Source organism: Pygocentrus nattereri, chromosome 1 (genome assembly GCF_015220715.1).
Source record: "Pygocentrus nattereri isolate fPygNat1 chromosome 1, fPygNat1.pri, whole genome shotgun sequence".
NCBI classification, from domain to species: Eukaryota; Metazoa; Chordata; class Actinopteri; order Characiformes; family Serrasalmidae; genus Pygocentrus; species Pygocentrus nattereri.
The window spans coordinates 28,097,354-28,124,668 of record NC_051211.1 but is presented as its reverse complement, the minus strand read 5'-3'; the positions used below and the strand labels follow the sequence as shown (position 1 = coordinate 28,124,668).

Genomic DNA, 27,315 nt, shown 5'->3' with positions numbered 1-27,315 from the left:
GGATTTAAGGAAGCATTGGATTTAAGGAAGCACTGGATTTAAAGTAGCAATTAATGTAAAATAGCTAGAGATTTAAGGTGCCATTGGATTTCCGATAACAGTGGATTTCAAGAGGCAATGGATTTAGGGTAACAGTGGATTTGCAGTTTAAGCGAATTTAAAGAGGTAGTGAATTTAATACAACAACCTGGAATACCATAACAACTGCCTATCAACTTCAAGCCTTCCACCAGTTTTACATTTTAACATAATTAGCTGCCCCCCCCCCCCCCCAAGTCAACTTGTTTATTTCAAGCCAGTTCTGTTTTTATTGATGTATGTATTATTTCTATTAATTTTGGAATATTTAAAGGAGAATTCCATTGATTTTCAAAACCTTTCAAACAAACAAATTCACTCACTGAATGTAAAAAAAATGGCTATATTTGCATCACATCCCCTGGTTCCTGTCACCACCAATGTAAACAAATCTGAGTCTGTAATATTATAATTATTCAAATATATTATAATAATTAATTATTTCAGCACACCCTGGCCATTACCTGTTTCAGCACCTTCCCTCAGACTGGCGCTTCGGCCAAATGAAGATCAGGACATCCAGGATACAGAGAAGTTTCTTTCCATAAGCCATCACTCTCTTGAATATTTAAAATTTACACAAATATTCCAACTGCACATCTTAAGTATTCTGGTATATAGCATACATGATATATTGTAACACTCAGCATTCCATTCTCTGTGAAGAGTCTCGGACCAGAGTTTCTTCTTGCGCATCACTTACCTGCCTTATTACCCCACTTATCTGAATGTTACCTCACTTATTCTTTTTTCATCACTACACATCCTGTAACAGCTGCTGGACTCAGCACTTTAATACAATACTTGGCACACTCCAAGGTTTACAGGTGAGACTGTGTGTGTGTGTGTGATGATCCATGTGAATGAGTGGATGAATGCTATTAAAAATTAAAAAGGAAAAGTTATTAGGTGTATGAAAATCTGCAGTGCTTGTTCTTGCACACATATTCCAAATTTAAAGCAGTTAGTTCAAAGTAAATGTGGCTCCTTTTTGACATCTAGTGGTTGAAATATGTCATTACAGCCATTATCATTATTATTATCATTATTATTATCATCATTATCATTGTTATCTCTTCACAAACGTGGTATTTGCCACCTGAGAACAGTTTTCATTTTCTCTTATACTGAGTAAGATTAATGCTTGATCTTTTCGAGGTAGGTGTGCATGTTTTGGCCAGTGCACCTGGTCTACGTCATTTTTGTTAGGCAGGCTATATCTAAACAGATTCAGCTCGCATGCAGTAAATCAATGTGGCAATGTGGAGATATTCAATGAAAGCAAGCTCACCTACCTTCTCTCATTCTTTCTGAAGTATTTTTTTCTGGAAAATAATATAAACCCTGTCAGCACTGGGTATGGAGCCCTGCTGGTGACCTCCCTTCTTCATAAAAAACAATTCATGTCCACAACTCTAATAATACCAATATTATTTCTGTAGTCATAGCAATAGCTCCATCAACAATTTTATAAAAGGACTAGATTGTATACATCTGCTTTAGAGAACTTTAAATGCCCTGCACCATGTGTATTTCTGAAATTTTTTTTAATGTTTTAAAAAATAAGCAACCTGGAAACATAATGTCAAACACAGATTAGTGTTCGTGATTTAGTAGTGATTTAATCACCGTTTCTGAAGAAAAACTTTTCATCATAACAAATACATGGAGAGCCAAATACTGTATTCTTGGTAGAATGAGCATGATGGGAGTGTACTCTCACACAGCTGTTTTGATATTATAGACGTCCACACACTTAAACATAGTTAAGAGTGCATACCTCATTACTATTCATAAACAAATAACTTCTCCAAAACACACATGCGAACACTGCATACAGCAACACTCTCTCATTCAGCAATAAACGTTATAAACACTCTAAGCATTAACTATAACACTCACCATTTTAAACACTGCATTCTCTTATTTAAAGCTTAAAACACGACACACAGCTTATGGCCCCAGCTTTCCAAAAAAACTGGGAAGCAAAGTTCAAACTCACTTTGGTACAAATAAATCTTCGCTTGTTGCCAGTATCTCATTTCCCACATTTGAGATTTATAATGTTAAAGCCATCAAGAGGTAAAAAAAAAATGACTGATTTAAACTTATGCCAGCTCTTTTAAGTCAATAATAACTGTATACATTAAATAACATCATATATTGAAAAATACTTAGGATATGCAAGTATTGTTAAGCAAGTAAAAAAACAGTAGTTGCAGCATGTTAGTGATATAGGAAGAGAATCCTTTGGTACTATTTTAAATAATATTAATAATATTGTAAACACGTCCTGCTATTGTCCTAAATCCTCAGGCAGATTGTGATTTTCAGTTATCACAACACATAAATACACACACATTTCATTTAGAGCACACAACTTGCAAACTGTTCAAGAAATTGCCTTTCAAAATATCCAACCAATGCAAATCAATCCTGGACAAAATTACTACCAGTGTTTTAGTCACAGGACTGTTCACAAGGTTGAAACCAGGGATCATAATAATGGACCAGCTTTTCAGTTGAAACTCCCTAAAGGCAAATGGCCTAATACTTCCCAAACACACACCGATATTCTAATGAATGCAGCTGACTTTGTAGAGTTCAACAAGAATCTATAATCCAAATGAAACTGTGATCGAGGGGGCATATCCAATTATTGTGAATGGATGATGAATGTTCTCAGTCTGAATGGGGGGAGAACATTTTATGAGAGTGTGGAAGGAGGATAACATTCTAGAACAGCACAAATGGTAGAGAACATTTTAGAATAATGTGGATAAAGGAAAACATTCTAGAACAGCATGAATAGGGAAGAATATTCTATGAGAGTATGGATAGAACAGAGCTTCCTAGAAGGGAATATTGTAGAACTGTGTGAACGGAGGAAACATTCTATAAGAGTAGAAAAGGAGAACATTGTGGAACAGCATGAATGGGAGAGAACACAGAACTGTGTGAATGGGAGATTCACAGCAATCATGTTATGTACTTTACTGATCCTATGATGCTAGTAAAACACATCTTTAAAAGAAAACAGAAGAAGTGAGTGAAACTCGTCATTTTGCTGCCTAAATATACCCAGGCAATATACTACTCTGGGAGCAGTACACACCACCTGGGGCAATGGAGGGTTAAATGCTTTGCCCCTAGAGGGCGTCCAGTTATACCTTGGGATTTAAAGTGGAGACACTCTGGTTTTGAACTGTTTTCAGCTGTTTTTCTGTTCCTTCTCCTGGTTGCTTGCTTCTTCGGCGTCGGTGCTTTGTGGCATATCCGGCTGGGAGCTTCTGGCTGGCGACTGTGGGGCTGTGATTTGTGCTTTCCTTTTCAATAAAGTTTTGGGGCTGGGCAGGCTCCCCATGGAGCTCCTGGAGTTCTGTCTTGACAGATGAAATGACAGCTGCCTCTTTTTCATTTTTTCAGCTAGCGATCTGCTGCAAAACTTCTTGGGCTCTCTTTCTGCAGAGCTGTCTGCTCCGCTCTGCTCCTCACCACAAAGCTCCTCTAGATGAGCTTCAGTATTCGGGGTCTGATCCAGTTCTGATGAAGCATTCAGCACTGAAGATTCCTGAGCAACACTGTTGTCATGGTTACCAAGACTGGATTTACCTTCGTTAACCTCTACCGTAGGTGCACTTTTATGAGAAAGACTGCGTGCTCGGGTCTCAGGAGAAGAAGGGGTGCTGTTCACCTCCCTGAGGGTGCTGAGGGTGTCCGGCACATGTTGCTGATGAGGATGGAAATATGGCCTATGGTGGCCTGCCATGCTCTCCTCTGGTCCAGGGTGGACACGATGTTCAGTGGGAAAGGGGAAGAAGCTGGCAATATCACTGCTGTGGCGCTTGAAAGATGGGCGGATACGTAAATTAGGTGGCTCCTGGACACTCAGCAAGCGACGCATACGGCCCAGAACTGACCCCCGCCGCCAGGGATCCTGAATATCAATTTCCTCATCCTGCAGCATTTCAGAGAGCCTAGAAGAAACCATTAGGAATTAAGTTACAAGGTAGGCAAGCTATATACTATATGTGTATTAGTTATCTGCTTTGCTCAGTATGTGAAGGAATGCTTCTGTAAACACTCCCCTTTTCTACTCTGTAAAATACACAAACAAAAAATAAACCACACACAAACACAAGAACAGCCTTTTCAGAAATATTTTGAAAATGCTCATGTTTGTAAAATTTAATGTCAAATGAATGAAGGAATATGCATATTAATTAAAATATCGAGCGTCAATACAAGTGACAGTGTGTTGCAAATGCAACAAACATAATGGTGGTGTTTAAAAGTATTAAGATAACAATTGATGACAAACCTAAGAGGGATTAATATGGGTGGACTTCAAGTTGTGTGCCAAGTAAATTGTGTAAGTAAATACATCCTCTGCAGTAAATAACGTTTTTGTGCAGATGTTAATGTGTACTTACTTTATATTTGATTAACTTAAACAAAACAAATCAAATAGTAATTGTGGCATGCGCCAAAGTTTGGACACCCTCCCAGTTGTAAAGTCTCAGAACTTGTTAGGTCTTAATTGATGCTTTAGCACTGGTTGGGCAAGTCAAATATCATCTTTAGGTACTGCCAGCAATTCTAAAGTGTAACAAGTACTAAACCTTGTGCTAATACTCAACAGAGGATCTGAAAAAGGAAGTTAACTGATACCTACAAAGCAGGGGAAGGCTATACAAAGATATCAAAGTGCTTCTAGCTCACACTTTCAAAATAGCATTAAGAAATTACACTTAAGAAATTACACTTCAAAGGAACTATAGAAGCCAAGGCAAGATGTGGAAAACCGTCAGCTAGAACTGATAATATGCTGGCCAGAAAGGCAAACCCAGATGAAAATTTTATTGCTCAAATGACACTGAAACGGCTCAGAAGACTTACAGGTGATTCTCCTAAAACTCCCCCACTAAAACTTGCGAGGAGACACTTGAGATTACTGACGTATTTTACTCAGGAGAAACATCCAAGAATATCTTATTGACATTAGATGGACAGACCAAGCTTCAGAAATATGAAGAAGACTTCTTTTTAGTTTTTTTTTTCTCCCAATGAACTGTTTCACCAAAACACCCATATGACCAAAAAGATCCTACAATTAGATTTATCTGACATAGGAATGATTGTGCACCATTCTACTCTGCAGCATTACTTGCACAAACATGATTTTCATGGAAGAGTCATCAGAAGGAAACTTTGTGACCTCATCACAAAAGTCAACATCTGGAGTATGCAAAACAACATCTATTTCAGACAGCAGAAAGTGTGAGCTGGTACTAAAATTAGAACTCTCTGGCCACAATCATTAAAGGCATGTTTGCAGAGAAAATGATTGTTTGATTAAAAGAACACCTTGCTATCTCTTAAGCACAGGGATGGATCTACAATGCTTTGAGAAGGTCTGGCAGCCAGGGGCACAGGAAACACTGCACATTCACACAGTCAGTCAGGTACTTCAAAAATCATCAACTACTTGATTAAACATAATCTAAAGTATTTGGCCCTTCCCACACAGTCTCCTGATTTGAATGTTATTGGAAATATATATTGAACATGCTAAAGACTTTTGTGACTCTAGTGACTTAGCATCTATCCATACTTTTGCACATGCCACCATTCAATTTTCTTCCCTATTCTTTAAGTTAATCAAATTTAGAATTTGATGCAGAGGTTGTGTTTACTTCTTTTCACATAAAGGTAAGTGTAGTATTCACAAAAATAAACAAAATATGTAATTTGGCCATGGATACCTCACTGTTTGCATATACAAATAAAGTGTAGTAATAAAATAAAGCTAAATTAAGTAAACATGTAATTGACACAGATATAACCGAACTAAACAACTGAGTGAATAGCCTTGTCCTAATGTATGTCCAATACAGTAAAATGAGCTTTTAAAAAAATACCCAAAAGCTCACTTTTAAGTGACCTAAAATTCCATTTTTGTGGAACCACCCCATACATGTGGACTCAGCCTTAATGTGTTCAGCAATGACAATGCCTACCATACGTTCCAGATTTTTACTCTATCCAAACTCCACACCACGTTTGAACCAATTGACTGAGAACACTGGATACTTGGTACAGGTGTACTTAGATGCAAGTTCCAATAGAAACCAGGGGCCTCCAGTGAGGTCTGGTGTGAGAAGCACTGGTTTGGTTTTCCATGAGACTCCTGCTCACCCCATGTCAGTAGTAGAGCCCAGGAAGGATGGGATGCAGTAATCAGCAGAAGCGCGTGTGTATGGTGGCCGCACATCAGGGTCGTTCCAATAGATGTCTTTAGTCATGTGAGGAATATTCATATGCATCTCATCCACTGCCATCAGAGACACCTGCAGTAATGCAGCCACACTTAGTCATCCTTTTCTAAATAAGATCAGATATAAATGATTACACCAAAAACCCTAGGTGACTCAAGACTCTAGATATATGATATATTTTGCGGTCAACCAACCCTGCCGCTGGTGATCTACCTTCCTAAAAGATTTAGCTCCAACCCTAATTGACCTCACAAGATCCATCCAAATATTGTCTTTAATAGTCCTTGTTTAGCTGAATGAGGTTTGTTAAATTAGAGCTGGGGATGAAACCTACAGGGAGATTTTGCTTGAGACTCTACAACAGATTTGAGGTAACATAAAAACAAATTTGATAAACTCTGTTAATGGCGGAGAGGTACATGGATGGCGTTCTAAGGCAAAATAGTCCCTTTTTTTGTTTAACATTTTTTTTGTTTTACCTTTACCAGCATTGCATATAAAATCTCAGAATCCAATCTCACTGGTCACTTCAGATAGCAAATAAAATTACTATATTTGTGCTGATATTACAACCCCTGGTTTCCATCACCATGGTAAAGAGCCAATAATTTTTCTACAATGCTCCATTTCAGGTCAAACTACTCTGAATAATTCTATGTACATCAAAAAAATGTATCACATACATACAGTGCTGTGAAAAAGTATTTGGGGACAGTCGTGGGCTGGAGGTTAGGGAGCTGGCCCTGTGACTGGAAGGTCGCCGGTTCGATCCCCAGGGCTGACAGTTCATGACTGAGGTGTCCTTGAGCAAGACACCTAACCCCCAACTGCTCCCCGGGCGCTGTGGATAGGGCTGCCCACCGCTCCGGGCAAGTGTGCTCACTGCCCCCTAGTGTGTGTGTGTTCACTAGTGTGTATGTGGTGTTTCACTTCACAGATGGGTTAAATGCGGAGAGGGAATTTCCCTGGTTGTGGGATCAAAAAATTATCAATCAATTAATTTATTAATTAATTATTTGTCCTCTACCCAATTTCTTCTCTTTTTCTTTATTTGTCACACTTGAATGTTTCAGATCACCTCACTAATTAATGTTACGCAAAGTTCACTCAAGTAAACATAAAATGCTAAATGCTATCTTTATTGAAGGAAAAATGCTGTTCAGCCCTACATGGCCCAGTATGAAAAAGTAATCACCCCATAGCTAAGAAATCAACCACATTCAGTTGACTATTGGCTTCGATTTCACTAACCACAACTAGGCATGATTACTGCCAGACCTATTAATAATACATCACTTGTATAGAACCTGTCTGGTAATGTGAAAAGCAGCACATGTTGGCACATTCTAAAGAGATTCAAATACAGACGTCATTAAAACCTACTAGTTTGAAAAAGGTTACAAAGCCATTGCTAAGGCTCTGGGAATCCAGAGAACCACAGTGAGAGTCATTATCCACAAATGAAGAAAAACTGGAACAGTGATAAACCTTCCTAGGTGTACCCAACCCATGAAAATTTTACCAAGAGCACATTGACGACTCATTCGTGAGGTCACAAAAGAAATCTAATAAATCTAATAAACAGCAGGCTTCACTCGGCAAAAATGGCATCCATAGGAGAGTTGCTGGCCAAAGAACATCTAGATTGACCCCCAAGGGATAATATTCTGTGGATTGATGAGTCATAACTGATGGAACCATGAATTCTGATGTCTCCCAAATACTGGGAGAATGTCAGTTTCTGACCTAAAGCTCAAGTGCAGTTGGAGTACCCAGCAGGGCAATGATCTGAAGCATGCAAGCAAGTCCATCTTTCAATGGATTAAAAGAAACCAAATGATTAAAGGTTTTGGACTGGCTGAGTCAAAGTCTTGACTGGAATCCCATTGAGATGATGTGGCACGACCTTAAACAAACAGTTCATACTCAAAAACCCTCCAACGCAGCCGAAGTAAAACTATCCTGAAAAGATACGTGTGTTGACATTCCTCCACAGTGATATACAAGACCTATCACAAGTTACTGTAAACATTTGATTGCACTTGTTACTACCAAGGGTGGCACAACCAGTAGATAGGTTTAAGGGGCAACTGCTTTATCTGCTATATATATCTGCACATGGGCGATATAGGTTTTCTGTTTATAACACGTAAACATTAGGTGTTTTAGTGCATTGCTATCCATCCATGTGCTCAACAAGACTTACCTGCAAGTTTCTATCAATGCACCAATTGGGCTCAAAGTCATCATCATCTTCTCCAAATGGGTTTATGAGCTGCTCAGCCACCTGAAGGAACAGACATTTAATTGAACCGAAGATATGTGAATGACAAAGAAGAAAAAGGCACATGTATGGTAATTTTAGAAGTGTGTGGCCCTTATGATGATGCCTGGTTGTTAACACCTCATTTGTAGTAGTAATTTCACTGGGGCTTGCCAGGATGTGGAGGAAATGTGTGATCTAATTTGGTTTGCAGACATGTTTTATGAGTATTATGCCCCTTCATGGCAAACAAAATCCAACTTTAATTAGTTTGTTTTGAGTAACATACTAAGTCAGCAGTACAGGTATTTTTCTTACTTCTCCTCATTTCTATTTAAATATCAAATGCCATACACAAAGTGAGTCAGAACAGCTAAGACAAAATGAGCAAGGAAAATGTGAGTGTGATGTTTTTGTCTGACCTTCAGCCACCCGGAATAGAAGAAGAACTGGAGCAGAGTGAAGACTGGCACATAGAGGTCAAGGTCATGACCCTGATAGCCTTGTGCAGGGTCAAGAAATTGTCGACCTATGATACAGGCTGAGAAGAACGTGTACACCGCCAAGGTTACAACCTGTTGGTGGGAGAGAGAGTTTCTCATTACACAATTAAACCAACTATTTCTCATGATTATTAGGGCTGTCAAATGAGAAACAATGAATTGCAATTAATCACATTATTTTAATTAATTAATACATATTATTGTAATAGCTTACTATGCCATTAACACAACATGTTACAATGTGTATAGGACTCCTTGATGAAAGAGATAATATGGTATAATTTCCTCAGGAAAAGACAATGCCTCATGTGGCCACTAAGCTAAACAATGATGTTGATATGCCTTCATCTGGTGGGGGTTCCCATCGTTGAAAGCTCATTTCTGTGCAGAACAACTCTGGGACCGGAGATAATTGGTTTTGCACTGTATGTAGAAGTGTAACCTCACCTGTGTGTAGACCAGAGGAATCCCAACCCAATCGTAACCAAACAAAGTAGAACACCAGGACCTGAATCTGTTCATCTCCTGGACACATAAACACAATCAAGTGCTTGCAGCTATTCTTCATCTATCTTAAAACACTGACAAGTCTGATGAATTTCCCCCTGGAGGCATTTTATTAGTCATCTTCTGACTTTAGCTCCTTGTCAAAGGTCAACAAAGTCTCAAACCACCCAACACTCTATATCTCAGTAACCTGATTATATCTTGTATTTATTCTCTGGATTGACTCACTAAGACATTCCTAACGTTGTCTCGGCAGACAGACTACTGAAGTTCTTCCATAGATACATGAGCCAGCATTTTAACCTTGCACAAGGTTATGGCCTGAATGTGACTCTACTGGCTGGCCACATTCTGGGAAGGTGTCCAATATTTTAGCAGCACAAGCTGTTATGGTGCAGGAGAAAGCTAAACTATAGTTTGATCCGATTCATATATCATATATATAGTTGTTGATTACTGATGCTTACGTACAGTTTTATGAATGACCTGAGAGACTTTAGAAAAAGACAGGACAAGTCTTACATTGAGGATGGTCTGAAGATCCACACTGTCTTTGATCCGGCCTTCTTTCCTAGCTTTGGAGGCCAGATTAGTGAACCACACAACTGGGACCCAATATTTGAGATGTGGTGACTTGAGGTTCTCAAAGATCTTCCTCTCCTCTTGTGTCATGAAGCCTGACAAATGTTTAAAATAGTGATTTGACAAAAATCTGCATGCTCTCTGATACCAATCAATCAGTGGCAACAGCAAAAGGTGGGCAGAAACATGTAGTTTTATTTTTTGCTCCAAAGCGGTCATCTTTGCTGAACTAGGCAACAAACTGTCCAAACAGATTATGCTTTCATTTCTCTGTCTTATTATTATTTTCTTGTTTATATACTTTTTTGTATAGTTTTAAAGCTACAGTTACCAAACATTCATAATAGACTCACTCATATTGCTTGTGCTTAGAAAGATAACTCACTCACATCCCTCTTTTTCATCCAGCTATCTTTCTGTTTCTCCCCACTAGCATTTTTTTCAAGCTATTTCTATTTTCCTATCAAGCTGTCTTTCAAGCTAAATCCATAAAACTTGCTTTGGAGGTTTGGTTCTGAGCACTGCTGCAAGGTATTTACACCCTGCTTTATAAATTCATTTTTTAGTTCCTTCCTGCTGCTGAACTAACAAATTAGGCATACCTTTATATGATTCACCAACAGAGATACAGATTAGACAATGCAGAACCACCAGTCAATCTTTAGGGTGCTGTCCAGTGGATGGCCAAAGTGTTATCACAACTAATCATAACAAATGTAAACTTTTGGAGCTTGAGGAACTGCAATGTTCAAGCAATTTTCTCTCAACACCCATCACTGAGGTCAACAGAGCATCTACTGCAGCATCATGGAGAGCAGTGCTCACCAAAGGACATCAATCAGGCCTGCTACCTTAGACACATCACAAATTGACACAGCACAACACAACAGACACAACAGCCCCCTCTTAGCCCCTTCTAGATCTATGGAGGACAGCATGCAAACTCACTCCTGATGATGCCAGATAAGCATATCTCTACATGTTGAAGCTCTTACAGGGATACAGGGAAATGTGGGATATAGCAAAATGGTTCCATATATTGACCATGTATAACAGGAGAGGCTCAACTAACTTACTTTTCTCTGTCTTCACAGGTGGCCCTCGACTCTGACTACAAAAAAAACGACCTGAAAAGAATGCTATAGGCTGTAATATCAGATTGGGATGAGCAAGACTGGAATATCTTTCTGTTTTATGTTCTCCAGGACAGGCTTTGACCAGCTTCTCCCCTTCTAAACTGCTCAAGGGTTGTGAGGCTTCAAGGACTTCATGGAACTAAACCATGTAAGAGGTGAGGCCATTAAATTGTCACCTGGAACAAGTTATACTTACTGAAAAATGGATAGAACCACAGCTCTTGCCTTCAGTTCTTTCAGATGTGAGAGAAGCACCTGCCAGGACCCTGATCCAATGAGGCAGAAGAACTCAGGGTGAAGAACTTGTTGAACTCATGGACCACTTCCCTGTCATCGTCTGTGCAGCCCCCAGCCACCCATGCCATTCAACATCAAATAAATACACAATAAGGAGTCATTGCAAAGCAGCAGCCAATGAAAGTCTGTGGGAGCACTTACCACTAACTTTGACTGCGTATCCACTGTGAGGTCGGGTAAAGGGACATTTCAACACTATTCCAACACAAAGACAGCGCTCACAAAAGAGCCTATCCTCAGGAACCCTGATTTTTACTAGCCCTTTGTCATCCAGATAGTTACCTCAGACACTGCTCCAAGACTTCCAGGTGTGACAATGGTTCAGCGCTTAACCGAACATAGATTCCCAAGGCACTTTCCAGGGTGCTAAAGCCTCCCTTTCAAAAGAACCACATGGCTCATTAATCCATAACAGATGTTCTCCACTGATGATGAGCAGGTTCTGCCATACCCTACCAGGTATAAAAACTGCAAGCTAGAGAAGGAAGGTCAGTCATAACTTATTACACTGTAGTTAACCATATGGAGACTTATGGAGACACTGCCTGCCACCAGATAGCCAGAGGAAGCACTGAGTCCAACTGCTCTTATATCTAACCATCATAATTCACAAAATGCTTTGGAAAATGATCTAATAAATGATCCACACCACTTTGGTGTTAAGTTCTGTGTTCATGAAGAAAGTACCTCATACATTTATTTGTTAAGTTCCTCCATCAACAAGTAACAACCTACTGATCAATTTTCAAGCCTAGTAGAAAGATTCAACTTCTGCCTTGAGACTGCATTTCATAATAGTATCACTAATTCATCTGATATTGTAATCTTCTTCTACAGACACATCTTCTAATTCACTTCTGCCTTCTGGGTTGCAGGGGGTGCTGGAGCCTATCCCAGCTGTCACTGGGCAGAGGGCAGGATACACCCTGGACAGGTCTCCAGTCCATCGCAGGGCAAACAGACAGACAACCATACACAGTCACTCACACATTCACACCTAGGGGCAATTCAGCATGTCCAATTGGCCTGACTGCATGTCTTTGGGCTGTGGGAGGAAACCGGAGTACCCAGAGGAAACCCGCGCCGACATGGGGAGAACATGCAAACTCCCTGATACTGTAATACTTTTTTAATTCTTTATCCTCCTGTAAAAATGCTTCCATACTCCCTTTCAACCTGAAGCCATCACATTTGGCATTTAACTGGTGACACAAAGCATGCAATGCTTTTTTTCAGCCCTCTCATCATCTCACAGAATTCCACTGATTTCACTAGTTCCAACAAACTTGGTAAAACAAAAGAGCAGATGATTGCATTTCACATGGTTTTCACACAAACTAACCACTGCTACCTGGTCTTTCCTCCCTCCTCTGTTGCAAACCTACATATTTTCAAACACATTCTATTTCCAAGCTCGGACACTCCAACTCAAAATTTGCTCACAAATGTCCACCAGTCCATCACAGTCACACACACATTCACACCAACAATGACCTCCTAATACGGATGTGGAGCGCATGGAGTGGAGTGCTGAATGTGTTCAACACATCACCGTTTACATTTAAAGAAATGTCTTTCTACGTTTTGTTGGGGCTGATACAATCCTGACACAGAACACATGTTGACGCAAGGTGTAAGCAGGCCATAACGGTCTGGGGGGAGTGGGGGGGGGGGGGGGGGTGTTTCTACTGCTTGTGTTTCTTGATATATGTCTTCCTTAAAATGCTCTTCTATAATGTCAGCAAACGCTAATTATTTTGTTTTCTCCTCCACTTACACGCCGTGTTTACAGAATTATTTCTGAGAATTGCTAAACTGTTTATGAATGGCAACCTTATACACACAAGCTTCAATTTCCAGGGAACATGGGCTTTGAGCCACTGCAGTGGAATCAACCTATCTAACAAAGATTTTAAATACAAACCACCCACTTTCTTTTAGTGGTTTGTTATGTAACTTTTGCCTCTGCTCTAGAGCTTTTAGCCCATGCTGGTTGGGTTTTTACTGCAGATGAACTGTGGACTATTTGATATTATTTCAGCTAATTGGTGCACTTGTTGCGTCACGGAATTAGCTTTCAGTACACTTCAGAGGAACGGAGGTTAGACAGAGGACTTGTGTTTAGCTGTAATGAACAAACTGAGAATAAAATCAAGAGTAAGCTGCACAGTCATTTAATCAAGAAAATGTACCAGTGGCTAGATGTCCATCCAAATTAGTTAATTTAATTAAATTATGTTTTATATGTTTTTGGAAAGTGCTCAAACAGCACTTTATGTAACATTTATGTAGGTGAAATGTGATCTCCATATAAGAAATAAGTAATAAAACAAACTAAATGTCTTTGTACCATTTACACTATAAAATATGCCACTGCTAACTGTGTTTCCAATAGTAGCAGTTTTAATATCACTATTATTGTGACCACTATATCACTGCTAATCACCTTTTCAGAACAACTCTTGGATTGATTTCATGCTGCTAGAAAAATAAGCATACAGCATCATTGCTGGTCACCAGCTGTTTTTTTCAGCAAGTTTATGCCTCTGTATGATAAAGCACCAACAAACAAGGGATTCCCAATCCTGGAGAGAAACGAAAAATACCAACAGGTGTGTTTTATGTTTACCTGCTTCCACCACATGGTCAATGGTAGGAAAACGCTTGCAGACAGCCGTGCTAACTGAGCGGAAGATAAGTAGTGAGGTGAGGTTGACGTAGCGCATTAGTGTGCGACGCAGCAGCCGCCCCTGTTCGTCCCGGCCCTGAACACAGCTGGAGATGAGAAACATGAGTCGGTCTGGCCATGGCAGGTTCTGGAACTGGTTCCACCAGCGGTTCACCACCAGTGTGACATAGAACCCTGTAGTGGCAAAGTTTAGGTAACTGATGTTGTAGGTATACAATGTCAGTGGGTCAGGGGGGGTTTTCCAGCCATTACAGAACCTACAGTGTCCTACATATACGTTGTGCCTAAATTCAGGGGTCATTTTATCAAGTACTTCTACCATAAAAGTCCAATTTATAGGTTAAAAAAAGCAGTGCACATAATGTTACTACTACTGACTTTAGCCTATCCATTGATGCACACTGTGTCAGCCCTCTCTTTTCTCTTCATCAGCAGAAAATGGACCACCATAGATTGAGAGATCTCAATCTCAAAACATCCAGTGGTCCTCTGGATCGAAACTGCGCAGTGATGAAGGAATAGAGAATGAATGACACAAATTGAGCAAGAAAAATATATTTTCTCTAGAAGTTGGAGCAACCAGATAGTCTAATAAATTGGCCAGTAAGTGTACACAGTGTTTAAAAACTCCAGCATCACTGCTGTACCACACTTCCAGCCAAGTCAGGGTCACTGCTGCACCAAGAATGGTCCACCATCCACAAAACGCCCGGTCATTGGTGTTTCTATAGTGGGTATTTTCCATTAATACAGAAACACGAGCTACAGTCAATAACTATAAACTACAACATTCACCTATACAGTGTTCCCAATAAAATAGCCAATGTGTACATACAATAAAAACATATATAGTGTGTGTGTATATGTATACACAAAAAAAATATGCAACTTTTTCCCTCACCCAAAATGCAATCAATCTGCTAAGACATGTTTGGTCTGTTGTATGCTTCCTTATTTTTGTACTGGAGCTATGAGGCTAATGTAAGTAGCAAGTAATGGTAGAAATAGATGTACCACAAATATTAATCTAAACTAAAGAAGCAAACATCAAACATGTCTTGGTTGATTGATTCTATTTAGTGTAGGTAAAACTGAATTTTATTTTTTGGTGAACCTAAAGCTTTGAAGTTTTTCCAATAAGATGAATGTAGTTCCACATAACAGTATGTGTATGTTGGTTGTGCAGAACTATTGCAGGGTATAGTAAAAATGTACTTTACTTATTTAAGCATAACGGACATGCAAAAATGGACAGGCTATACTCTGTGCATGCCATGTCTGTTGGATAAATTAGTCTGCTCATTATTTCACAGACACACACAGTCTCCTTTGTTTGCTTAACAGCTGACAATGAATTTCTGATGACTGGCATCATTCAAGGATTACAGTTATCAATATTCTGTCACAATCAGCATGCTGCCATCTTTCTTACACAAAGGAGACAGTTACAAGTCCAACCGTATTGGCATTTTTGGTGTCTGTCAGTAATGCCATGAGTGGACTAGCCTGGCACGTCCACTCAAATTACTTTAACGTAAGAATCTAACATCACACATAAAGAAACGTGAGATTTGTGAATCAAATTGGATCAAGTTTTTTTTAATTCAACATTTCCATAAATGAGCTATTTAAGAAGGAGAAATGCATCTGATTAAAAGAATGAAATAAAGTAAAATACAGGCGTAATGAGCAGCTACTTGTTTCTTATGCAGTTTCAGCAGTGACTATACACTGGATGTTGTTGTTTACAAGTCCTCTATAATTAGCCTAAATCTGATACCTGCAAATGTTCAGTAGTTTAGAATGACTAACAATAACCAGGATGCACTCAGAAAAGTGGAGTACGATCAAATCTATTACAACAACAACACCTTGCCATATTGCCCACTTCTACATAAAGGTAATGTAATCTGATTCCTTTGTCTAAGTGATTATAGAAAACCACACAAATTCACGGATGACCTATGTCCCATCTGACCTCCTACAACTCCGTAGAAAGCAGAGATCAGAGATGTCAGGAGAGGTTGGCCAGTAGCCACTTACCAAGTACAAAAGTTACGGGGATCTGTTCTGCGTATCGGTCACAATAAATGGACAGTTTTTCAAAGAGACGCTTCTGAGGATCCGTTAGCACCCACCTGAAGACACCAGATAAATATCATGCGTTACATCCAGAGGACTTCAGTGTTCATTCCAGGACTACACTTAATTTCAGTTGAATTATTTTTATTAATTTACATTTTAAATGACATGACTAGGGATGCAAGGATATGGGAAATTCATGTGCATATCCATCATTACAGAAATATTTATAATATGATGTCACTTTTTACAACGTCATTGAGTTGAACTACTTTCTAGGAAAAAATGAAATGTTAGGCTAGATTGGTCCAGAATGATAAACAGAGGTGTAATGATTCTAAAATGACTGAGAAAGCTGTGAAACAGTGAGACAGAAGTTATACTAAGATATGTAAAAAGTCTAATGTATAGAAAAAGTTGTGATCAAATCTCGAGAGTGATGACGTCAAGAAATAGCTGTTAATAGATAATTACATCATCATTTGATACCATTTAACTTCACAGTGCTCTGGAAAACAAACATGAAAAGTTATTAATATTAATAAATAATCCAGCAGCGATTCAAATAAAAGGCCATTCCAAACGTTTGAACGTGAGTGTAGGTGAAATGCAGTCTACCTCAGCTCATGAAACGAACTGCACGTTATAAACGGTTAATATGAAATGCAAAGAGTTTATAAACGTTTTGTAGGGTTTACGAACCCTGAAATCAGTTAAGTGTAATGCTAATAAATTAATCTCGGAAATAAACTATTTCAGCGAATAAATAATGAAAACCATGAGATCCAGGGAAGCTGTGCGTTTGACGCTGAGCTATTCATACGTCTTCATAGACGGTGGTTTAGAAAGAGTCTTGATTACCTGTACACGACACTGAGGATGGAATACAGAAGCGCAAAGACCAGAAACTCGCGGTACAGCAGCTTGTAAATGCTCCCCCTCCAGCGCACTAGCAGCCTGTGGAAACCGAAGAACGTGGCGTTGGCCACTTTACTGGAGTACGTGACGGTCATCTTTCCCCTCGGTGGCACCGGGGAGTGAGTAGACTTGGCTGCGGGACTCTTCTGCCTGTCCGCCGCTCAGCGTGTGTCTAAGCGAGCCTGCATGTTCTTCAGCTCGGGTTTTACTCAGGACCGAACGCAGCAGCTCCTGCCACGCCGTGCTGCCATATCCCGTCGTAAGCGGACTGGAGACCGCGACTAAATTTATCTCCGTGCTCCCTCACAGTCACAGGCCAAGTGCATAGCGCACGCTGCTCGCTGCCAGATACATTTCCAACAGCTTATTGGCTTGCAGCTTCAGAAACGGCTGACCTGTCTGTTCATATCGTCAGTCTCTTAATTTGATTCAGCTTCATTTAATTTCTGTGAGAGCAGTGAGAACACACCAGCGGGCCCTGCTTCAGACACAGAAATGCTGTGCAATGGAAAGTTTTGTCTACACTCACCGGCCACTTTATTAGGTACACCTTGCTAGTAGAAGGTTGGACCCTTAATTCTTCGTGTCATACTTTCAACAAGGTGTTGGAAACATTCCTTTTTGGTGGTTATTTGAGTTCCTGCTGCCTTTCTATCATCTGGAACCAGTCTGCCCATTCTCCTCTGACCTCTCACATCAACAAGGCATTTTCGTCCACACAACTGACCGCTCACTGGATATTTCCTCTTTTTCGGACAGTTCTCTGTAAACCTTACAGATGGTTGAGCGTGAAAATCCCATCAGATCAGCAGTTTCTGAAATACTCAGACCAGCCAGTCTGGCACCAACAACCACGCCACGTTCAAAGTCACTTAAATCCCCTTTCTTCCCCCATTCTGATGCTCGGTCTGCACTTCAGCAAGTTGTCTTGACCACCTCTACATGCGTAAATGCACTGAGTTGCGGCCATGTGATTGGCTGATCAGCTATTTGTGTTAACGAGCAACTGAACAGGTGTACCTAATAAAGTGACCGGTGTGTGTGTGCGTGTGTGTGTGTATGCAGCGTGATGGTGCAGTCTACTTAACGCTTTCCACTGTTTTAGCCTCACGCTGCCGTAATAATAGGGTCCACGAGAGTGCGCTGCTGTTCAAATAATCCCCATGCGCCTGTTTTGAAAAATCCATTCATCCCTTTTCTTTTACTTTTCATTTATTTACTCTTTGACTTTATTTATTATTTTCTATTGTATTTTATTAATTTATTTATTTTTGTTTATTGTATATTATTTGTATTTATTGTAGGCCTAATACCATTTTAATTGATTGTGCTGTTTTATTTCTGTATTTGAATTTTTTTGTTTATATTTTAATTTACTTTACTTTTATTTTTTTGTTTTGTTTATTCATATTTTCTTATTTTTTAAGTAAAAAATCTTTTTTTATTTAATTTTCATTGTGTGTTGCTGTGCTGTGTGTAGGCGTGAGAGCGCCCTTACACGCAGCGGTGGCTCTCGTCTCTCTGTCTCTGCGCGCCCCCGAGAGCAGGGGCAGGTGCGCGTGACGCAGACGGCCGGTTGGAGGCTCGGTCGTGGACGCGCCGCGCGCCGTCTCCAGGCACGGGATACGCCGAGAAGGACGCGACGGAGAGGGATGACGGAAATGTTTTCATCACTCGGGTTTTGGGATGTGTTTTTTAGATGTTGGGTTGATCAAGGAGCAGCGTCACTGGCCACTGAACGTCTGCGACATCCTGGCTTCTTGTAGGTGCGTCGATACATAAACAGCGGCTCGCGGTTCACCCAGCCGGCCAGCCGCGCTGTGTTAGCAGCCAGCTAGCTAACCCATTAACAGGATTCAGGGACCACGCTTGTATAACAACTCCTTAATTTTCACCACTGTCTTTAACCGAGGTGAATATAGTTAGTGTGTGATTTACAACAGCTAGCTAGCTTAGCTGCGGGTGTTGTTAAGTCTGTAAGCGTTTCAGAAGCTTTAGCTGTGTTTTTATTCACTGGTGAACTGTTTAAATGTCTTAATGGTTTAGACGTTTTAAGCTGTTTTACAGCTGATGGTTTTTAGTTAGTGGGCTACGTGACGACTTGGTACAGATAACGTTACAGTTCATTTGAACGAACATCAGCCTCAGCGGTTTGGTTACTTCGGTGCCAGCGGGCTGTTATCATAGCAAGTGGACTGATAGCTTAGCGCCTGTTTCTGCTTTGAAAGCGTCGCTCAGTGCTAGCACAGCACAGCGCTGTGTATCGGCAGCTCCGGGATGTCGTGTGGACGATGAGTACAAAGTGGACCTGCCAGAGTAAGCCTGGTGTAGCACGCAGCATGTTTGTACCTTTTCTCATGAGTATTGGGATTATTGGTGTTCCTGCTATGTCATGTGTTTTATACCCCCTAATGCCCTGACAAACAACTGAGCTGCAGAAATCTAATCCTAGATAAGTACTCCTCAGCTGAGAGTGTTGATAGGCCCCCTTTTTGGCCTTGCGCTACATGTATGCCTGCTGAATTCTTTTCCAGTTCTCCGTTTTTAAGATGTACCAATTGCATTGATTGGGAACCACCCTAAACATGTGATGAACATTGCCTGGTGTTTCCCATCCCCCATCTTCCAGAAGATGCAGGCTTGGTGACTGGTTTCTGCGGTCAGATGTTTAGGCTTTTTTCTAAAACTTCCCTTGAAGACTTGGTGATGCTCCATGTTGAGGTTGCAGATATGTAGTTAATATGCTTTAATAGCTAAAGTTTTGATGGAGCAGTCTTGAAAACACATGTTTTAACAGGATAATTTCACAGAGTCACATAAAACAGACAAATTAGATAGCAAACGTGAAAAAAACATGTAAACACAAATGAACAAAATAGTCCCCTTACTACTTCCTTTGGTAGCTTCCACTGAATGCATAAAATCTGTAGGTGTGATCAGTTGAAATTGTGTAATATTTATGTAAGTAAATGAATAAATCAATAGGTAAGACATGAAGTCATTACAAACTCATTACAGGGTTCAAATGGTGATTCCATGTTGTTCATAGGCCCTTCATTCATTAATTGAGTGTCTAAAATTAGATTAAATTAATTGGGATGTATGTGCCATTTGTTTACGATTTGGGGGAGCTTCAGTTTTATTGTTTTAAATGAATAAATAAAGATAGACCAGATAGCTCATAATACTGTGGTAATACCAGTATGCCCCCTTTTGTCTAATAGTATTCACATTTAAGTAGCAGTTATTTATTAGGTCCTTAATTCCCCCAGGGAATTCTGTCTTTTCTTTTTGAATTTTCCGAGTGAGTATATAGCCAGGTGTGAATAAACTGGACGTAAGGTAGGAAGTGTTCACTACAACAGCTTATTATGATGTCCAAAATAGCCTTTTTGTAGCTTGATCAAAGGCTGTTCCGCAGTCTGTGGCGACAGCAGGGCTGTAGGGCAGGCAGACACCTGATCTGCAAAAGTGCTGCATTCTTGAAACGTTCTTTCTAATGTTACTGTTCATGTGCAGAGGGGGACACTTCTGTTGCATCACCACACATGCTGTTTCGGTACAGCTTCCGCGGCACATTTGTAAGCAAATATGAGCTCAACTGCAGCTTTAGTTAGTTTGTACTCACAAACTATTTTGATTTATTTGTTTATGGAGAAGTGCTTCCTAAAACTAGATGATATATGTGGTGCTGGTATCACGGAACAATAATGTGTAGTTGTCTAATTTTGTTTCATAAAGTTGTGGTGTTGCCACGCTGGTTTAAGTACACAATACAGTTTTCCCTTCAGTGTGAAGTAAGGCGAAGAAAACAGAAGAGTCCAGTCAAAACAAGCTATGTCAGTTTTTAGCTTAGAGTGCTAGCACTCAGTAAAGCTTTTCTGAACTTTATTAAGGCAAAGATAAATGTCTTCTCACACCCTAATAATGGGATATATATTTGGAAAAATATCATGATATTGATTTTTATCAATACCACTAGCAGTAGAGAATGCATAGCTTAAGGTTCATGTGTGTGTTTGGAAGCAATAAGGAGTTGGTTTTATAACACACAGGAATAGACTTCAACCAGATCCAGATGATATCTATGCTAACATGGGTAGGGTGGTGAGATAAAAAAAATAGTATGCAACTTCAGATAATAGATGAACAGTCTTTGCTCTGTTTGCAGTTTATTCCATAATGTTTAGGCACCAAAGTGAGTAGATAGCTGTATGCTGCATAGCAGAATGGATGGGGATGTTGAGGGGTTAATGTTACTGCTGCTTGCGAGTGGTGCTGATAAGCAAATTATTCATTGTCAGAAGGAAAGGATTTTCTTTTTGGAAGGCACAAACCTTCCTTTGTCTGTACTTCAGTCAATATAAAGCTGCACTTTGGATCATTGTGGTCAAAGCCTTGGAATAGTCCACTCAACACAACTAGACTTGATATGACACTACTTTAACTTCTGAGGAGTAATAAAATGCTTATGTGGCCTGAGATGAGGACTTTGTTTTTTTTTTAGCTCAGGATGTATCTTTTTTTTATCATTTTAAGAGGCTCATTCAAACAGATTCTTTTTAGACTGTGGCTGCACGGTGACTTCTGAATCCTATTGGTATCTGGAAATACTTTGAAGTATTGGAAGTTGAAGAGAAGTATTGATGTTTAGATTTGACCTGTATTTGATGGCTTATTTGTTGTGCTCGAGAAGAGTGTTTGTGCTACTGTGCTAAAATGTCCACATTTTATTTAGCTGTATTTTAACCCTACAGAAATAAAAGCTACACTTGTGTGTCTAACTGAAGGCATTTAGACTGGTCACGGTTTCTCCCCTGCTTTGTGTGCACATCAGGGCTGTAACCAACAACTAATTTTATAGTTGAATAATCTATTGATTTATGAAACGAATAATTGATTATTCAGATTATGAATCATTCACTTACTAAATAACTCTTTATGTAGCTATCAGCTTTTAAATTTAGTTTGAGGTCGTTTTTGTGCATTTGCTAACTAACAATGAAGAAAATTAAGATGAATAATTTAGTAAAAAAATCACTGTTTTGATTACCTTTCCTGCTATTACAAAAGATAAAAAATAAAACTCCAATATCTTTTTTCTGTCAAAATCTAAAACCAATGATATGCAAAGTATCAGCAATAAACTAACAAAACTAAACCAGTTTTCAGTTAATCAAGTAAATGAAAACAATTTAAATTTTAAATTTAAACAGTGCATTCTGTAGACAGACCGGATCTAATCTAATATTTTATACTACGGTTAATGCCTTGTTCTCTGTATATGCTGCTTTGTCAGAGCAGAGCGTCAGGCACCACTGCTAAGCTGTTTTATATTTTAGCCTTTTTTAGCCCAACTGGGCAACCCAGCTTTTGTTTTTTACCTTTTTAAGCTTTTTTTTAACTGCCAAATTATTATCCATCTGAGCTCCTGCACTGACTACCCTAAACTATGGACTGCTTATTTTATTTTAGTTTAATCTACGAGTAGTTTTTTGGGCCATGCCTCCCCTCAGCTCTCAAGCTGGATGTGATGGCTGTATGCAGCTGAGCCAGAAGATTTGTGAAGGAAGGAAGAATCTCTGTGCTCTACCAGATCAAAGACAACGAGGAACTCCTCGACTCCTTGCTGGCTACAATGCTAGACGGCAGTGTTCCTTGGGTGGCTGCTACAGCTATCCAGGAAGAAGATCACTGGCCTCGGGTAGGAGTTAAACCCAAGGCCACGAAAGTGTACTGCTCCACGCCACGCCATACTGACAAAAGATTCACCTGAGCAACAAATTCTCTGTGTTGGAAGAGCTGGAAGACGCCACTTTTGCTGACAAGCAGTGGTCATTACAGAACATCCAAGTGAGCTCTCCAGCCATAAACTTCATCCCAGCTCCCAGCTGAGAGGTAGTAGGTGACCCAATCATCAGAAACGTTAAACACCACAAAGCCGTAGTTCACTCTATCTCTGGTGCAAAAGTCTCTGACATTACGCAGCAGCTCCGCAGTCTTCGAGAGAAATACGACTCAGTGAAGAAGATACACGTGGGATGTAATGATATCAGAAATTAGAACACAGAACCTCTGAAAAAGGACTTCACAAGCCTGCTGACTTCTGTACAGGACTGTGGTAAAGCTGATTTTGCATCTCTGGACCAAATTCATCACTGGGTAGAGATTCGGGACATTTTAGCTGCATTTTTTAAACCTTCACACCTGGCTCCAAAAAAACCTACCTCTGCAGAGACTTGATGTTTATTGACAATTTTAACCTTTTCTGGAACTTTTCTGGAATATATATATATATATATATATGAACTTGCTGCCTCTGCCTCAGACTGCAAATTACATCTGTATGCAGCTGACGTAGTTTTTTTCTGTTCAGCTGACTGTTTATGCTGCAGTAAGAAAATTACTACAGTGCTCATTTAATGCTCAACAGGTTGCTTTGTATAACCACAAACTGGTTTGAAATGCTAAGAAAACTCCACTAAAGGTTTCTTCCTCTTGCTTTTAGGGAGCTTTTCCTGCCACTGTCGCCACTGGCAATGCTCATGGGGGCTCACACCCGGATTTTTTCTGTAAAGCTGCTTTGCCACAACGCCTGCTGTAAAAATTGCTAACTTCTGTAGATAAACTTTGATATGACTTGTTTCAACTAAATACTACAAGTCATCATCTCTGCATGCTCTTGTGAGAGTCTCTCCTTTGAGACCGGATACTCCCCGCTGCAGTGAAGGTGAGCTGTAATGGGAAAGTAACGAAAGTTTGTGGCAAATTTCTTGATGAACAGTTAAATTTGAACAAATTTGTGTAAACATTTTATTTCAATTATAACCCTTTGTCCTGTTGCTCATGCTCTGCCTCCTGAAACTGCAAGTGTTCGCAAACATTGGTGGAGAGCAAAAACTGTTTGCAGTCGCTCTCCTGTTCAAATTCTGTTCTCAGAATTTGAATGCACCGGTGGCCTCGCCGTTAAGACGATGGTGCAGTGTCTAAAATGCAGTGTTATTTGGAATGTAAACAGGGTTGCTGTGAATAATACTGCACTAATAATTCAAGAGAACACCATCCATCCATCATCGTTGACCACTTGTCCAGACAGGTAGCAGTTGAGAGAGCAGAGAATCCCAGTTGACCCTGTCCCCCACAACTTCCTCCAGCTCATTCCCGGGGACCCCAAGCCGCTCCCAGGCCAACTTGGAGACATAATCCCTCCAGCGGGTCCAAGGACGACCCCGGGGTCGGGAGGCGTCCAGGGGGCATCTGGATCAGATGCCCAAACCACCTCAGCTGGCTCCTATCAATGCGGAGGAGTAGCGGCTCTACTCTGAGCTCCTTCTGGATGATTGAGCTCCTCACTCTAAGTTCTTCAAGAGAACACGTATTTCGAAATAGATGTTACAACTTATAACATGAAGTAGGGCCACTCTGAACATTAATATTGATGATGAGATGACTCTTCTTCATCCAGTGAGCTGACATGATTCCTCTTCAGATACTCCATCACAGAAGATGTGCTCCTGTACCGGCTTTACAAATAGTACAAGTGACAGTCTGTTTTCTGCATTTAGCGTGAAATGCTCCCCACACCTCTGAGAATTTTGTTCTTGAGGCTGCCAACAAGTCTTTCTTAAGTCTCCAGTATGCGGTTATGTCAACATTCCTAGTCAGCGTGAGAAACATGCGTGCATGATGTCACCAACTAATCGACTATTAAATAAAGTTTCCGGTCATCGATTTTAGTCGACCAAGTCGTATAATCGTTGCACCCCTAGTGCACATGCGCAGACACACACTGGACTGTCGTCACCTGCCTGCATCCGAGACAAGAGGCAAGACATCATTTTCTTTGAGGTCAATAACGTTAACTTGACAGTAGATGCTGCAGTTATCCACTTGTCCAAACACAATCGTAACATTATCAGTGCAAGACAGCAAACAGATAATGTCAATGCAGATATGGTTATTAGCTTTAACCCAACTTATCCTACTTAGGGAACATAAATGTCAATGCAAGTCGGACATACTTTCTTGCTTTAAAACAAGATAATCGCTTTAAAACAGTGCACTGTTAGCTGTAGCTTGTTTCTGAGCTGGAAAAGTTGACATCAATGCTGCTAACACATTGGGTAGCATGTTTTCGTCTTTCAGAATATGACTGTGTTCTCTATCCAGAGTTACTGTGACATTTCAGCAAGTTCTGAAATTAAATTCTTTGCTGTGGCCGGTGCTGCGGCAAACGTACAAGATCACGTCACGCTCATGCTCTGACAACATAACTATTTTAGGAGCAAGTTCATGTAATGGTAGGCTAGTTGTAATGTTAAATAATCAAGTTGAAGTAAGTACTACTGTTTTATGCTTTGTGTTTGTGCTGTACACGCTATGTATCTTCTAGTCATTTTTTGTTTTGACCATTGGTGAGCTGTTAAACTCCTTTATCATACTTTGTGATGTCATCACAATTCATACCCATACAATCAGAGTGTGTTTGATTTAAATTACTAAAGCACAAATTTGTTTAGAGCAGCAAAGGGTTCTTCATAGATCTAACCTCTTATTTTTTTCAAAGGGCAAGAGATTGATGCATTTACCTTAAAAATGTACACAATTTTCTTCCCAGGAGAGCTTACCAAACGCTTCACCAAATAAAGGTTCTTTTGTAATGCTTCAAGGACATACCTTAAACAAACCTTCCCAGACAGCAATGAAACACTTCGAGAGTGCTTATTTTATGTGTTTTGCCTTCAACGTTGGCTGGTACCCTCACATTGGACAGTTAAGTTAGCTCTGCTGTGCCTCAGGTGGGATATGAATGCAGCTATTGTGTTATTAAGCTAATCCACCTGTTATTAAAACATTGCACTCTGCACTTCGGTGTTTGCTGGTAACCTAGGTTATATTTATTTCAGACTATGAATGCACTGGATATTACATTTGCTCATAGATGCCAATCTTATGCTTTACAGCCTTATTCTTTTGGAGCAATATTCAGCATTCAGTTTTTATTGTTTAAGAAGTACTATAGCCTATGTGTGTTTTAGGCTGTTCTCATACACCAGCTGTTTAGAGAGAGCTAAAGACACATGAAGTGTAAGCAGCTGTTAATTCATTTACCTTTGTTAGTTATTTATTTAATAACTGTGATCTTAAGATTACAGTATGAGAACACTGTGGAATGTGGATGACTACATTTGTCCTTGATTATTGTGTCTGGAGGGTTCTTTATAAGAGGTCTGCTAAGTGTGACAGAAAAGAAGATTGAATGCACAAAATGCAATTCTGCTGTAAGATCACTTAAGGATGCTTTTAGCCAGTCTTTGGCAGTGGTTTGCTGCAGCTGAATAATAGGTCAGAGTAATGTGTTTATATATAAAAAAAAGTTGAAAATTTTCAAAGATTAATTTTCCAAGACTCTGCAAATTATCCTGTGATGTTTAGCACATGGCCTGTTCTGATTCAATCTCTGTGCTGTTAGTAATCTGATACAACCTATTCTGTATTAATACTGTTAAAATGGTGTGTGCTGTTAGTGATTTAGTATTCCACAGGCTGCCTCCTTTTTCATCATGCTCTGCTTTTTCTGGCACAGTTCTGACATTTTCACATGACAGGTGGCTACGGTTTCCCTTGCCATTCTGAGCAGAATTCCAACTTACTCTGACAGCGTTCTCTTACCCTTATCTGCTTGCTAGTTTTCTTTCTTTCTCTTTGTGCACCCATGTCTCTGCTGCTTTTGCTTATACTTTTATCTTTGTTTTATCTTTGTTTGGTTATCTTTGTTATCTCTTCTATTTAGTAGACCTATGCAGTTGACGCATCTCCAACCTAGCCAGTAAATCAGGTCTTATGCATGGTCTTCAGTTCATTGTCATAGGTTCAGTACACTTTTCCCTGATTTTTAGAAATGTAGAACTTGTTTTGCACTGAATTGTTATAGTTTGTCTGTTTTCTTTTTGTGCTTTCATCACCCTGTAAATTACAGAGA

The 27,315-nt window shown here is 39.8% G+C and overlaps 2 protein-coding genes across 9 annotated transcripts in view; one reads left to right on the top strand and one right to left on the bottom strand.

Moving 5' to 3' along the window:
- Positions 1 to 1,608: 1,608 nt before the first annotated feature.
- LOC108435093 (bestrophin-3) lies at positions 1,609 to 17,718 on the bottom strand. The gene is made up of 9 exons (XM_017710662.2): positions 17,277 to 17,718; positions 16,377 to 16,471; positions 14,274 to 14,507; positions 10,152 to 10,306; positions 9,570 to 9,647; positions 9,042 to 9,194; positions 8,563 to 8,643; positions 6,277 to 6,428; positions 1,609 to 4,055 (listed from the first exon to the last, which is right to left on the bottom strand). Exons 1-9 carry the CDS (start codon positions 17,426 to 17,428, stop codon positions 3,290 to 3,292), a joined length of 1,866 nt encoding a protein of 621 aa, XP_017566151.2. The 5' UTR covers positions 17,429 to 17,718; the 3' UTR covers positions 1,609 to 3,289.
- Positions 17,719 to 18,857: 1,139 nt separating this feature from the next.
- The window catches only part of LOC108435092 (RAB3A interacting protein (rabin3)), a 28,950-nt gene continuing 20,492 nt past the window's right edge, over positions 18,858 to 27,315 (top strand). For 3 of the 8 annotated variants that reach the window (XM_017710660.1, XM_037538370.1, XM_017710658.2), the window contains exon 1: positions 18,859 to 19,099. In XM_017710660.1, coding sequence (XP_017566149.1) covers positions 19,020 to 19,099 — 80 coding nt within the window. In that variant the 5' untranslated portion in view covers positions 18,859 to 19,019. Of the gene's footprint in view, positions 19,100 to 27,315 lie in introns of all 8 variants that reach the window. The other 5 variants (XM_037538371.1, XM_037538366.1, XM_017710659.1 and 2 more) reach the window with 4 other exon arrangements.

Excerpts from the sequence above, each read along its gene's own strand:
- LOC108435093 (XM_017710662.2), bottom strand. The coding sequence starts at position 17,428 with ATGACCGTCACGTACTCCAGTAAAGTGGCCAACGCCACGTTCTTCGGT. Across the intron at positions 14,508-16,376 it reads CCCCGTAACTTTTGTACTTG|GGTTCTATGTCACACTGGTG; the intron begins GTAAGTGGCTAC and ends TTGCCACTACAG. Across the intron at positions 8,644-9,041 it reads TCTATTCCGGGTGGCTGAAG|GTGGCTGAGCAGCTCATAAA; the intron begins GTCAGACAAAAA and ends CTGTTCCTTCAG.